General features: G+C 38.7%; 1 protein-coding gene across 1 annotated transcript in view; it reads left to right on the top strand.

Annotated features, from left to right (window-relative positions):
• The first annotated feature begins 3633 nt into the window (after positions 1-3633).
• LOC131157654 (uncharacterized) overlaps positions 3634-14960 on the top strand; it is a 31571-nt gene continuing 20244 nt past the window's right edge. Inside the window, exon 1 of the mRNA XM_058111970.1 lies at positions 3634-3969. Coding sequence (XP_057967953.1) covers positions 3798-3969 — 172 coding nt within the window. The 5' untranslated portion in view covers positions 3634-3797. The remainder of the gene's footprint in view (positions 3970-14960) is intronic.

The following is a 14960-nucleotide window of genomic DNA, read 5'->3' as shown; positions in this document are numbered from 1 at the left end:
CATTATGCGACATATGCGGTGGATTTTTAGCCGATATTGCATGAGGCGTACTAGCCAGCATCATCGTTGCCGACTATACAGGCAAATCCAGCTTATGCTCGACATAAAGGTCATCTTAGGAGCTCTCGTATACATAATGAGATGGACGCTAGGGAAGGTAGGAAGAGGAGCACGTGCAGTATATGTCATCAAGAAGGACATAATCGCACAAGGTATCCGAGAAGCACCCACTCAGGCGATGCAGCTGGATCGTCGCGTTGATGTCGTATGCAGTTTGAGACTCATTCACACCCTTCTTTTTTTGTATATAACTATTCTGATGCGACGATGCATTTTACAGGATTGATCCAGGGCCGTCTGATCCGAGCGTCTTGACAATGGGCGATCATCACAAGGCTAGCCGAGCGTGGGCTGATGGGCATACGGAGCCCCTATTATGCCGAGGGGGCACGCAGTTTGCGGAGCGTTGGTTAGAGGCAGACCCCTGCATCGTCCAGCTGATACGGGATGCGGGGTTTTATGGCATTTATCGGATTGCTCATATCTAGCTTGATTGGCATCTCGTCACAGTATTGGTGGAGGATGGAGACCCGAGACGCACACGTTCCACCTACCTCATGGCGAGGCCACTGTCACATTACAGGACGTAGCTGTTTTGTTCGGGTTGCCGATTGATGGGCGAGTCGTCACTAGTCGCACTGCCGGACCAGTGGAGGGACCTACAGACCGTCAGGATCGACTCGCCCTGCGTACTATGTGTGAGCGTTTGTTAGGTGTTGTTCCACCTGACAGCGAGTTGATTGGTGCACGCATCCGTATGTGGTTCCTCGAGGGGGATGTGTTTCGTGAGCTCCCGATAGATGCAGATTTTTAGACGATAGCATGCCACGCACCAGCCCACTTGTTGCATTTGATTTGTGGGGTGATCTTCTCTGATGTTTTCGGCAGTTATGCGCATCTGATGTTCCTTCCACTCCTTGAGGACTTCGGAGCATGTCACTCGTACAGTTGGAGGTCCGCCACTTTGGCGTGGTTGTACAGGGAGATGTGTCGCGCCGCGCGCGCCACTCGAAGACACAGATTGCGGGCCCCCTTCGCTTACTCTAGGTTTGGGCTTGGGAAAGATTTCCTTCATTCGCGTCTACGCGGTGAGGTTTCCTGCAGATTGAGAGGGGTCAGGACGGTCGTCCAGTTGATCCTCTCCCACTCGTATACCGATTAGTACAAATTTTATCTATCCCTCCTCATTCACTTTATAACTATTACGAATACTAATTCATAATACGTAGTAGTCTTGCATTTGGGAACTTACGTTTCATCTTATACAGATGGAGGGACGACTTGAGGGCATCGATGGTTGCGCTTCACACATTGCCCTGGTACAGGTTCGAGTTGGACATGCACCAAGAGCATGAGGTATAAATCATAGTCATTGAGGCAGACCAGATTTCGTCGGATCCTGCGATCCACCGATTGATGAGTGTTGCACTGGACCTCGTCCATGAGGACGGTCGACGGATCCCAGAACGAGGAGGTCGAGCAGCACCAGTACGAGGAGGACAACATGCCTCCTCTAGTCGTCCAGGGACTCCCATGTCCTCCCCACCGATCGTACAAGCCGAGTACTTGTTCGGCCCGTCAGTGCCTTATGCGCCTTCCACTGCAGCTAATATTGTTGGACCGTCGAGTAGACCAACTGATGCCCCATTCGACTCTGCTGTTACCCCATCGATATCATTTTTACTAGACGATTTTTCGATGGCGTGGAGGTCGATGCACCCCCTATGCCGCCTCGTTCTTGTCCCGAGACATCGTATCATTTCTCACCGCGTGCGCTCCGCGTGGATGATGATGATTATGTAGCACCTCTTGAGGGAGAGGATCCACATCCTGGACGACGGGACAGGACACCTGATGATGCTGACCAGCAAGGAGAGGGTAGACGCAGACGGCAGCCACCACGACCCCGGAGACGACCTCGCTGCGGCACGGAGTAGTTTAGCATTATTTTAATTGCACTTTATTTGTATGTATATCATTGATTGTTTTGATTTCATTTGTATATAATTGATTATTTTTTTTATTCTTTTGTATATATCATTTAATAATTTGTATCTCTAAAGAATTAAATACTGCCAAATATAAAAAATGACACATAATTCGTATCGCTAAAATTTGCATGCCTAGTCAAGTTAATTCCTTAAATTTAATTGTCTTTTACTGCAAAATTCGTATCGCTAAAATTTGTATGGTATTTGGTTAATGGATTTTACTTTTCGCGGTGTATTTAGTGTCGTGGGCAGTCAAAGTAGGATTACTTGTGTATTAAAAAAAAATAGCTTGAATATTTTTTAAGATAATTTTCGTATAATTTTCCAAAACCATGAAAACAAATTAGACATTTAAGTGTGCGTGGAAACTAGTGTCATAGGTGTTTAAGACTATTTATTGTATTAATAAATAACTTTTTAATAAAACAATTTTATACCTTATCTCAAAATAATAAATTAAATAAGAATAATCTACCTACCCATTTGATAGTATCCTAAGGTAATTTTCGTATAATTTTAATCATTTCTCAGTTAAATTTCAATAGATTAGTACTTTGTTTTGTTGGGTCTCATAATAATATTCTCTTCCCCTCCATCGTTCAAAAATTTCTAACTTGATTTACCACTACATGCAAGAAATTATTATGTCACGCTTTAATTATATTTAAAATCGATTTTCAAATATTTTTTGACAGTCCCATCCTTGATGATTGGGGGGTTGTAAATTGAATTTCTATTAAAATTGTTTTTACGCAATAGTCCACATGCATATAATAATTGATTATTTTTTATCAATCCCAATATAATTCCCTAATAAAATAATTTTTGAACTTGACTTAATTAGGTAACATTTTTTAATTAATTATAAATCAGTACAACAGTGGTACAATGTTGTTCCATTTGAACATAGTCCAGAAGAGCTTGCTTATTCATTTCACACATGACACAAGTTACCCTTGAAAATTGAAAAATTTTAAATAGAAATAATAAATAAGAAAAATGTTTTGACTGCTACACTTTAAACAGGAAAAGAGTCCAATAACTTAAACTCCTAATCTTAAATTGATTAAGCACCCATTAATTTTTAAAGAATACCTTAAATTAATTCATATATTATATTGAGAAATTAAAAAAAAAATTATATATATTATACAGTATTTCTTAAAAAAATTGTATCATTATTACTAATAAAACTCGGGTTGAGTTTTTATATATATTACTTTAGCAATTATTTTTTATTATGAGCAGACGGAGAAAATCTCGCAGCTTGGTCCTGCGAGATTTACTACGTGTCACAACGCGAATGGATTTCAGGGGTAAATCTCGTAACTTAGTCTTGCGAGATTTCTGCCACGCGTCACGTTCTAGCTGGATGCTCTCATGAAATCTCGCAGCTCCAAGCTGCGAGATTTGGTCCAGTGTCGTCACGCGTCGAAGGTAGAGTGACCCATCACTTTAAATTTCGCGGCATGAAGCTGCGAGAAGCTGCGAGATTACGTGAGTATTATTTTGAAAAAATTTTTTCCAGTCAAAGTGTTACTTTATATTTTATTTATATTTAATAATAAAACGGGAAAAAACTCCCACGGTCAGGATAGAAGTGTCTTGCTGACCGAACCGCACGGTGCGCACCCCGTAGGGCTGTAGTCACCGCGGGAACAGTATTGATGCGAATTGTAGGCTACAAAGCCTAATACGAGCGAGCGAGCGAGAGGGAGGGGGAGAGAGAGAGAGAGGGGACCAGCTATGGCGGAGGAGGAGGAGGTGGGAGGTGAGGGGGCACACAAGAACCTGAACGAAACCCAACGAAGAGGCTCAAAGGGCAAATCATGCAAGGGATGCCTCTACTACTCATCCGTTCTCAAATCCAATTCTCGTAACCCTCTTTGCGTTGGCATCAGTCGATCCCTTCCTCAAGGTTTCCTCTCCCTTTCTTTAAATTTTTTACCCCTCATCTCATCGCTTAGGGTTTTGAATAGAGCATGCTTGAATGATACTATGTATTATACGTACTATTTGCTTTTATTTTCAGTCGTCCGTTCGTCCGGTTCCTTCCATACTGGTCGTAATGTTCGCGCGATCATGCGATTTATCAGATTTCGTCTATCTGTGTTGTTAGTTTTCTTGTTTTCACTTTTCAGAACAGTTCTATGGGTTTGGTCCTTAACTTTCGATCCGTTGGAAGTTTATACGCTAACAGAGTCTAAAAATACGCACAAAAATTAAAGGAAGAATCACCAAGAAATTTTGCAATGTTGTTGCAATTACATAAAATGAACTCTCCTTTCCTAATAAATTGTTGTAAACAAAATCCATGATTTTGCAATTAGGATAGGAGCCCTCCTTTGCAAAAAGGAACAAAGTGGTTGGGACCGTCTTTCTTTTCAAACATGTAAAGATAGCGTTCAAAATCTTCTCTCTTCAAATTGAAAAAATGGCGAGAGGAATTTGGGACTAATGTTCAGTTTGGTTTGCGGAATATCTGAATAGATTGGACAACAACAGAAGTGTAATAAATAAAAATTATATAGCGATTAGCAATTTTAAAGGAAGTTATCCATGCAAAATTTTGTTTTGTTCTATCCAACATGGAATAGGATGGGAATATAAATTCCTATGGTAAAATTTTGGAATAGTTATTCCTTGTTTGTTCCATGTCATGAACTCAAGAAAAAAAGTCTGCATTCTTATTTGCTTTATGGTGATGGTATTTTTCTTTTGTGTAAATTATCAAATTCTTCTATTGCAACCACCCTATTTCTAGGAATAGACATTCCAGTGAACCAAATGTAAGCTAAGTCTTTCCTGCATCTTTCAGCTCTTTCCTGCCAAATATAGTGATTACTTATATTAGGAGGCTTTGCCAAATTGACACATTAGTTGGGGGTATTCAGGATGAAAAAATAGACTGATGATTTTCCTGTCCCCTTTGTCCTTGAGACAAGCACGTCCAATTCCCATGCTTGTGTACCTTTAGCATAGTTTATTTGTAAATGCTAGCTTATCGAAGGTTGATATTTTGTTTCATTTATCTTCTCTTTTCACTTTCCCTAGCTTGAAAGGGTTTGTTACCTGATGTTGTGTGAGTTTTTGTTTTTTCTCCTAAAGTTCTGTTTTTTCCTCCCTTAGAAGAAGGTAAGTAGAATATTTTTTGCACGCGGATCAACAGAAGCAAACAATTTTTTTTAAGAAGAAGGTAAGCAAAATATGTTGGCCCAGGTAAAAAGAGGGGTGGTGAATAAACGTCTTTCGCGGATATAAAACTTTTTCTACAATCACAAAAATAACTTGACAAGATGTAAGAGTATTATATCACAATTTATATTTAAGGCAAATAATAACAAACAAACAATATGAAAGAGGAAGGATAAGAAAAGATTAACATGATGATATTAACGTGGTTTGGCACCAAGCCTACGTCCACACCTTGAGACCAACTCAAGGATTCCCCAAATCCACTAAGCAATCCTCCTTCACCAGAAGAGAAGTCTTTACAATCCAGCTGCTCACCAAGAGCTACAACAAGGTGCTCACCAAGAGCTACAACAAGGTGCTCACCAAGAGTTACCTCACAAAGGCTCACAAAGAACCCTTCAACACAATGAATCGAAACAATAAGATACAACTTCAATTGCTCCTTTTTGAGCTGATATTACAAGTCAAAACCTCGCACTATTCTCTTTGTGAATGGTATGTAAGACGAGTAAAGAGCAAGAGAGTATGAGTAAAAATGAAAACCCTGGAAATGAATGCTCATTCAATGTGCTTAACCACAAAGTACTCAACTAGATAGAAATGAATTGACAAGACTCATATTAAAGGGCAAAGGGACGAGCAACGCGCTGGAGAGCCGTTGGACATTAATGGAGATAAGACAATTTGAAAACTAGCTATTAATATGCATTAAATGCTGCTAGCAGCCCGACATTCGTCGACGATTTCATGCCTTCATCGACGATTCTTACACATGCATTCGTCAATGATTCTTACACATGCCTTTGTTGACGAAACCCTGTGTTCGTCGACGATCCTTCTTTACTGAATTCAGATAGGTCTCGGTTTATTTTCATCGATGAGTCCTCTGTGTACATCGACAAGCCACCACTGTTCCTTCGTCACTGAATCCCCTGTATTGGTCGACGAACCCGCTCTGAGATTTTAGGTGGTCTCGGTATCTTTTCGTCGACGATTCCCCTGTGTATGTCGACGAATCACTTTATTCGTTCGTCGACGAATCCCCTGTATTCGTCGACGAGTCCCTTTGTTTTACTTATATAAGAACCTACATGAATATGGACAAGTTCAAAGTTGGTTTTCGCTCAAGTACAAGTTCCATCTTGTCCAGAATTAATTTTTACCAATTTCAAGATGTCTTGGTTTGATAAAATACGTTTGAAATCCATTTTGACATCTTATGCAGTTTAAGTGACTTGATATGCATGTGTGAACTCGGAATCATGTTCTAACCTATTATGAACTATATGCATGCGTGATTTGCTCGTCTCACGCAAGATACTCTTGAACATACCATATGCACAGGAGTTACAATATCAATCTTACACACACAACCCAACACATATATGCAATGTAAAAATCATAAGTGCTTTGTTTGAGTGGTTGAGTTCCGGATGTGCCATATGTTGGACTTTGTTGATGGTCATTTGCTCTTTGTTTGTTCGATACATGTTTGACCCTTATGCTTGCCTTGGAGTTTTCTTGTATATCTGAATTGAGCTTGAGGAAAAATGTTAGTATACTTTAAGAACTACTAATGAGTTTTGTTATCAAAACAAGTTGGAATGAAGACCCTTAGCCATTAGGGCTAACATTCTCCCCCTTTTTGAGTTTAAAAGGTTTTAACATTTTCTCCCCCTTAATGTATGTACTTTAGGATCCTTTTTATGTTTGGAAAACTAATAGAAATTTTGGCAGCATGCCGTCTGCAAGAAGAACATTTTTCCATATTTTTAAACCTGAACCAATTCAATATTTCATTCAACGCAAGCAGTTACGCAAGCAGTTCAGTAGTTCCACAAACAGTTCAGTATTAATATTTCATTTAACGCAAGCAGTTCAATAGTTCCACAAACAGTTCAATATTTTACAATAATCCATTCAATCATAGGCAGTTAAGTATGTCATTAGAAGCATCAGTAAAACATTCAATCACAATCAGTTCAGAATTAGTCCATTCATATGATTGTTTGTCATTACAAAAGTAAGGTAAATAAAGGGTGCAAGGTAATTTGCATCAAGACACCAAAATTGATGCAAACTCAGCAATATGCTTAACAAAAGATCATCTAAAGACAAACAGGACCATCGATCATCCTACTATCCTCACTAGCATCCATATACATCCATATACATCTCCTCCCCCTTTGCCATTATAAAAAACAAGAGGGTTTCTACCCAAAAGCTACTACCGTGGGCGATCCAATTTGGCTAAGATGGCGGCTAGAGCAGCGTCTATGGAGTCAAAGTGGGCACGATTTTGATTATCCTGCTGTGGCATGGCCGCATCAAGAGAGTCAAAACGGGCACAGTTGCGTTGATCTGATTGTGCCACGATGGGATCAACTGAAGGTTCTTCAGCTTCCATGGCAGCTTGCACCTTGTCCACTGGTGCCCTGCCCAATTCATTGGCTTTCACCCAGGTATTGATGTCCTCGTTCTTCTCAAAATGAACGAAGAGTAGCCTCAGTGTACGTATCTTTCGGAAAGGGTCCAATACTAGGCATGGCAGCGCGAATAAGACCGAAGTGATCAAAGAATGTAGTGAGCAAGTAGCCGTACGGCAGACACCCCCGTTGTCTTTTCAAATTTTCCTCCATATGCTGAATAATAACTGTTGGCAAGTAAATCCCTTTGCCATTCCATAGACAATACTTGCCAACAGTTATTATTCAGCATATGGAAGAAAATTTGAAAAAACAATGGGGGTGTCTGCCGTACAACCGCTTGCTCACTACATTCTTTGATCATTTCGGTCTTATCCGCGCTGACATGCCTAGTATTGGACCCTCTCCGGAAGATACGTACACTAAGGCTACTCTTCGTAGGATGCATTTTGAGAAGAATGAGGACACCAATACTTGGGTGAAAGCCAATGAATTGGGCAGGACACTAGTGGACGAGGTGCAAGCTGCCATGGAAGAGGATGAGGAGGCCGAGGAACCTTCAGTTGATCCCGTCCTAGAAAGCTTGGATGGCATACAGTTCGCCGTGGCACAATCGGATCAATACAATCGTGCCCGTTTCGACTCTCTTGATGCGGCCATGCCGCAACAGGATAATCAAAATCGTGCCCGCTTTGACTCCATAGACGTTGCTCTAGTTGCCATCTTAGCCAAATTGGATCGCCCACAGTAGTAGCTTTTGGGTAGAAACCCCCCTGTTTTTGATAATGGCAAAGGGGGAGATGTATATGGATGCTCGTGAGGACAATAGGATGATTGATGGTCTTGTTTGTCTTTAGATGATCTTTTGTTAAGCATATTGCTTAGTTTGCATCAATTTTGGTGTCTTGATGCAAATTACCTTGTACCCTTTATATACCTTACTTTTGTAATGACAAACAATCATGAATGGACTAATTCTGAACTGATTGTGATTGAATGCTTTATTGATGCTTCTAATAAAATACTGAACTGCCTGTGATTGAATAGACTATTGTAAAATACTGAACTGTTTGTGGAACTATTGAACTGCTTGCGTAACTGCTTATGTTGAACGAAATATTGAATTGGTTCAAGTTTTAAAATATGGAAAAATGTTCTTTTTACAGTCGGCATGTTGCCAAAATTTCTATTGATTTTCCAAACATAAAAAGGGTCCTAAAGTACATACATTAGGGGGGAGAAAATCTTAAAAACTTTTAAACATGTATGCATATTTTGAGGGGGAGTATTTTTAAGAAATATTTTTCAAAAGAACACCAATGGTTTGCCATCATCAAAAAGGGGGAGAATGTTAGCCCTAGTGGCTAAAGGTTTTCATTCCACCTTGTTTTGATGACAACAACCCATTAGTAGTTCTTAAAGTATGCTAACATTTTTCCTCAAGCTCAATTTAGATATACAGGAAAACTCCAAGGCAAGCATAAGGGTCAAACATGTATCAAACAAGCAAAGAGCAAATGACCATCAACAAAGTCCAACATATGACACATCCGGAACTCAACCACTCAAGCAAAGCACTTATAATTTTTACATTGCATGTATGTGTTGGGTTGTGTGTGTAAGATTGATATTGTAACTCCTATGCAGATGGTATGTTCAAGAGTATGTTGCAAGAGACGAGCAAATCACACATGCATATAGTTCATAATAGGTTAGAACATGATTCCGAGTTCACACATGCATGTCAAGTCACTTAAATTGCATAAGATGTTAAATGCTTTCAAACGTATTTTATCAAACCAAGACATCATGAAATTGGTAAAAATTAATTCTGGACAAGATGAAACTTTTACTTGAACGAAAACCAACTTTGAACTTGTCCACATTCATGTAGGTTCTTATATAAGTAAAACAAGGGAGCTCGTCGACGAATACAGGGGATTTGTCGACGAACGAATGAAGTGATTCATTGACGTACATAGGGGAATTGTCGACTTAAAGATACCGAGACCACCTAAAATCTCAAAGCGGGTTCGTCGACAAATATAGAGGATTTAGTGACGAAGGAACAGTGGTGGCTCGTCGACGTACACAGGGGACTCGTCAACGAAAAGAAAATGAGACCTATCTGAATTTAGTAGAGAAGGATCGTCGACGAAGGCATGTGTAAGAATCGTCGACAAAGGCAATGAAATCGTCGACGAATGTCGTGCTGCTGGCAGCATTTAATGCGTATTAACGGCTAGTTTTCAAATTGTCTTATCTCCATTAATGCCCAACGACTTTCCAGCGCGTTGCTCGTCCCTTTGTCCTTTAAATATGAGTCGTGTGCATTCATTTCTAGTGTTTTTATTCTTGCTCATACTCTCTTGCTCTTTACTCTTGTCTTAGATATCATTCACAAAGAGAGTAGTGTGAGGTTTTGACTTGTAATATCAGCTCAAAAAGCAGCAATTGAAGTTTTATTGTATTGTTTTGATTCATTGTGTTGAAGGATTCTTTGTGAGCCTTTGTGAGGTGACTCTTGGTGAGCACCTTGTTGTAGCTCTTGGTGAGAGCAGCTGGATTGTGAAGGCTTTTCCGCCGGTGAAGGAGGATTGCTTAGTGGATTTGGGGAATTCTTGAGTTGGTCTTAAGGCATGGACGTAGGCTTGGTGCCGAATCACGTTAATATCACCGTGTTAAGTTTTTCTTATCCTTCCTCTTTTATATTGTTTGCTTGTTATTATTTGCTTTAAATATAAATTGTGATATAATACTCTTGCATCTTGTCAAGTTATTTTTGTGATTGTAGAAAAAGTTTTATATCTGTGAAAGACGTCTATTCACCCTCCCTCTAGATGCTCACCCAGGCGAACAAAATATATTAAGCATTGGGGATCAACAACAACAAACCATTAGAGAAGCAGAAAAATAGCAAGCAGGAAAAAGGAACAACAAAGGAAAACTAGCCGAAGAGGGAACAGCAGATCACAATTCACAAGAGTAATAACCAAACTACAACAAAAGATCTAGCGGCAGAAGGAAGACAGAAAAAAACTGCACAGCTCATCTTCTGAAACTTCTAGTCCCAGTGATGAAACATTTGATGTCCTTACCTATGCTGGTCGCCAACATCTTAATGCGAGTGGGGAAGCTTTCAAAAATCATCTTTTTTCTAGCTCTCCAAATATTGTAGATGTAGGCTGCAAAGGTAAATTTGCTAATGTCGGTAGCAGGTCCTGTCTTGGCCTTTGAGCCTTCCAATTTCTTCATCTCAATAGGGAATAGGAGAAGTAACTGCAAGATGGTCGATTTGTTTTTTGTAAACTGTGCTGGTGAAGCTGATCTCAAAAAAGAGATGGTCCCTATATTCAGGATCATTATAGCAGAAACAAAATAAAGGAGAAGCAAAACTTTCCCATCTTGAGATTCTATGCAAGGTCTTGAATCTATTCCAAGTTGCCAATTAGGAAATAAAGGCATGCCTTGCAACATGACCATTAAACCAAATAAACCTGCCCAAGGAACCTGTTGGCTTTTGACCTCAACAAGATCCTAAGCCTTATGCAAATTTATGGAGTTGGAGAGATTAGTAGCAAGAACGGGACTATCTCTTTTGTGGGGACAAGGATTGAAGTTCAGTGTATATTTGATTTCAGAGACAGAATCATATATTCTTCTGGGCCGATGCCAACTACCGTTTCTAATTATATTACTGATTTTAGCACTCAAAGGCTAAGAGAAATCCTTATTGATGTTTCCCCAATATTTCACAATAAGAGGCCTAGGATGCCCAGTCTAAAAAAAGAGAGAGAAGTGCTAGCTTCATCTCCTGTCAAACTTCTGAACAGATGTTGGGCTTTAAATCTAGAACCCGATACTCGTTCCTTCTAAGTTCATTTGCTCATAGATTGTCATTTCTCCTGAGAACTGAGTAGCCTTCAAACTAAGACCGTGAAAAGCATGAATTCTTGCATCTCTTGCATGTAATTACAGATGATGCATTTTCTAGTATATTGGGCTTGATATAATCCATATTCTTGGAACACTGTCATGTAGTATTTCATGCCCCATGTTTGGGACATGCATGCCCACATCATCTAGAAAACAACCTCTAAGTAACAGGAAGCCATCATTGCATCGCAATAACGATTTTCCACATCTTCATAAATAGCAATCTCCAAGATATTTCAATAAATATACCATATGGGGTCAATCAATCCTTAAATAAAATCTTAGATACTAAACTTCAAAGACTTTAAATACAAGTCCTCAAAATCAAAAATAAATTTGTGTCATCTCAAACCAGTTTAACAAGAACCCTAAGATAACTAGAATTAAACAAGAACTTCCAATCCAATTATAAGTATCTCTATCGTGACATATATTGACAAGATTGCAAGTCACACACGTTCCTTTCATTGCTTCAAACATGTGTGGGGAGAAGGGGGCATAGGTACAAATGCTTAGAAAGTACAACCTCATGCACACTACTGGATCAAGCACAGTTTCATATATTATATATTGTACTCATATCCATAGTTATGAATTCTAACACTAGATATCCAATGCAGACAAATTCATAAATCAAAGAGTATGTGTAAATCTCTTTAATCAATTCATAATCAAACTTTTAAACATTCTTCCCTTTTTTTCTTTCCTTTCTTAATCCTTCTCAATTCTTAACCACAGATAAAAACCATGATATATACATTTTTTATACCAGTGACATAGGCCATATTGACAATTTCATGATTCGTGTACCAATTTTATACACTCTCAGATCTAGTTTTAGGTGTTGATTATCCCGCTCACTAGGGATCAATAATTTTTTATTTATTTTTGGATAAACAAAGAACTATATTAAAGAAAGAGAGATGGAATACAATTAAGAAAACAGAAAATGAAAAAAATAAAAAATAGGGAGGACAAGATATCCTTCCTTCACAATGAGGAAGCAACTAAACAAGAAGTAAATACGGAAGGTAGAAACAGCAATTGAAGGCAATAGAATCCTGCTGCACATCTTCCAAAGAAACATGTCGGAAGAATCCACTAGCCGAACACCAAAGAGACCAAGAAGGCCACTCTGCTTCAAAGCATCCTATTGGAAGTGGCACTCCCTTCAAAACTTCTGGCATTTCTTTCCATCTAAATGCACCAAATAAGAGCCAAGACGGTACACCTCCATAAAACTTTCCTCTCCTTTCTCTTACCAAAACCTCCAAATGTAGTAGTGCGAAAGCAATCCAAAGAAGCTGGGCAAACCCAATTTTCCTCAAATATCCCAAATTATTCCAAAGTCCCCAGGTGAAGGGACAATTTAGAAACAAATGAGAGCAGGCGTCCCCGTTCCTGTAGCAGAGAAAACAATATTGGGAGATAAGGCCTTGTTGGGTCTTCACTTTTGAAGTAGATCATTAGTATTGATTCAGTATTTATTCTCTCAAGTAGCAGTTTAAGAAAAGGCCTTGATCTTTGAAGGAACATTAGCTTTCCAAACTAGAGAATAGAGGCCAAAAGATTTGATATTAGGGTCATGGATTACATGAGAGAAAAAAATTTGCATGAGAAATCCCTGAAGGAATCAAGATTCCAAACACATATATCACTCCCCACTTGGACGTGAAAGGAGTCCAGTACAATAGTCAAAGAACCAAGCTCGTTAGTTTCTCTATCATTGAGGTTTCTCCCAATGTGAAAATCCCATGAGAGCCCCCCCTCTTTGGAAATGAGAAAGATTGCAATAGGAAACTAATGAAGATTAGAAAGATGAAACAAGTGAGGGAAACCAATGGACAAGGGCACATCTCAATCCAATCGTCCTCCTAGAAACAGATTCTCTCTCCATTACCTACAATATAATGAATGTTAGGAGAGGAAGACTGATAATTTGAGACACAAATTTCCATGGACTTGAATAAGTGATGTTAATTCTTGCAAAAGCATCCCATCCATTTTGTGAAAGACCAAACTAGGGACCATTAATTCGTTCATAGCTATTTGAGAGTTTTATAGAGAGAACACTTGGTAGTTCATACACAAATTCCTAAAACAGGTGAACTTCATAAACATTTATTTGCAAACATTCTCATAAAAAAATTTTTATGACTTGAGTATAGATAAATTGAAAGATTCATTTATGAATATCATGTGCCTGACCCTGTTTTAGTAGATAAATAATTATCATTCACGATAAGTTTCATAAAGAAATTCCTCATCGAAATTTTTATGCAAAAGAAACCATCCTTGTCGAAACATGTTGAATGTCATTAAATTTTTTTTTTTTTTGTTTTCAAATTAAATAGTGTGTGTAAGATTCTACTTATCTCCCTAGCTCCAAATAACCAGAATCGTCCAATAAACCTGCTTAGAAACCTAAACAAGAGTGTTAGATAAAATTGGGCTTGGATCTAAGGTTTAGGCAGGAATCTGCTGAACCGTGCACACTTAGGTAAAACAGTCTTAACACAGCCTAAAAAACCTGAAATTATAATCTCTTTGTTGCATTAGAAACAATACTTACCATCTTTCCTACCATATATGTCGCATCCCGTTAATCAGTACAGAATTTTTTAACGTATCTTGAAACCGCCACTGGCGAGGCTGTCAGGCAGCTTGCGCACCACACAAATATTTAGGCATAACCGATGTAGTTCAGGTAGAAAATTGGAAACAGAGAGAGAGAGAGAGATTCAGGTAGAAAATTGGAGAGAGAGGGAGAGAGAGAGAGAGAATTATGGGAGAGATAATATATTTATTTCATTAATAATATATTTATTAATAATATATTTATTTCATTTCTTAATTTAACTTTAATTTAAAATAATTTTTTTTTTCACAATAAATAAAAAAAAATTATCTTTATCCCCGAGCCTTAAAGGAAAGATCTTCTTTTGATTTGATGAAAAATTTTCTATTTTGATAGATTTTGATAGTTAGAATAGATTGGTTGTACTTATCCAGTAAATGAAGAAGAGAAGAAGAGGAGGAGAAGAGGAAAAGAGAAGAGGGGAGAAGAAAAGAGGCTGCTGGACAGAACAGAGAATTAAGACAGCAGAGAACAAAACAGAACAAAGACAGAACAATAGGAGAAGGGAAGAAAAAAGGAGGAAGGAGGAAGGAGGAAGGAGGGAGGAAGAAAGGGAGGAGAGGGAGAGACTGCAAGATAGAGAGAGGGAAAACAGTCTGGATATCTGGAATTCAAATCTGATAACTGTTTCATACATTACAACCAAAGTACTCGTACATCTAATATTACAACTAAAAAAATGTTTGCAAATAACCCAAGTAAAACAAGAAATTA

The sequence above is a fragment of the Malania oleifera genome, chromosome 1 (assembly GCF_029873635.1).
Source record: "Malania oleifera isolate guangnan ecotype guangnan chromosome 1, ASM2987363v1, whole genome shotgun sequence".
Classification (NCBI taxonomy): Eukaryota; Viridiplantae; Streptophyta; class Magnoliopsida; order Santalales; family Ximeniaceae; genus Malania; species Malania oleifera.
Note: the sequence above shows the minus strand (reverse complement) of the source record. Positions and strands in the feature narration are given on the sequence as shown.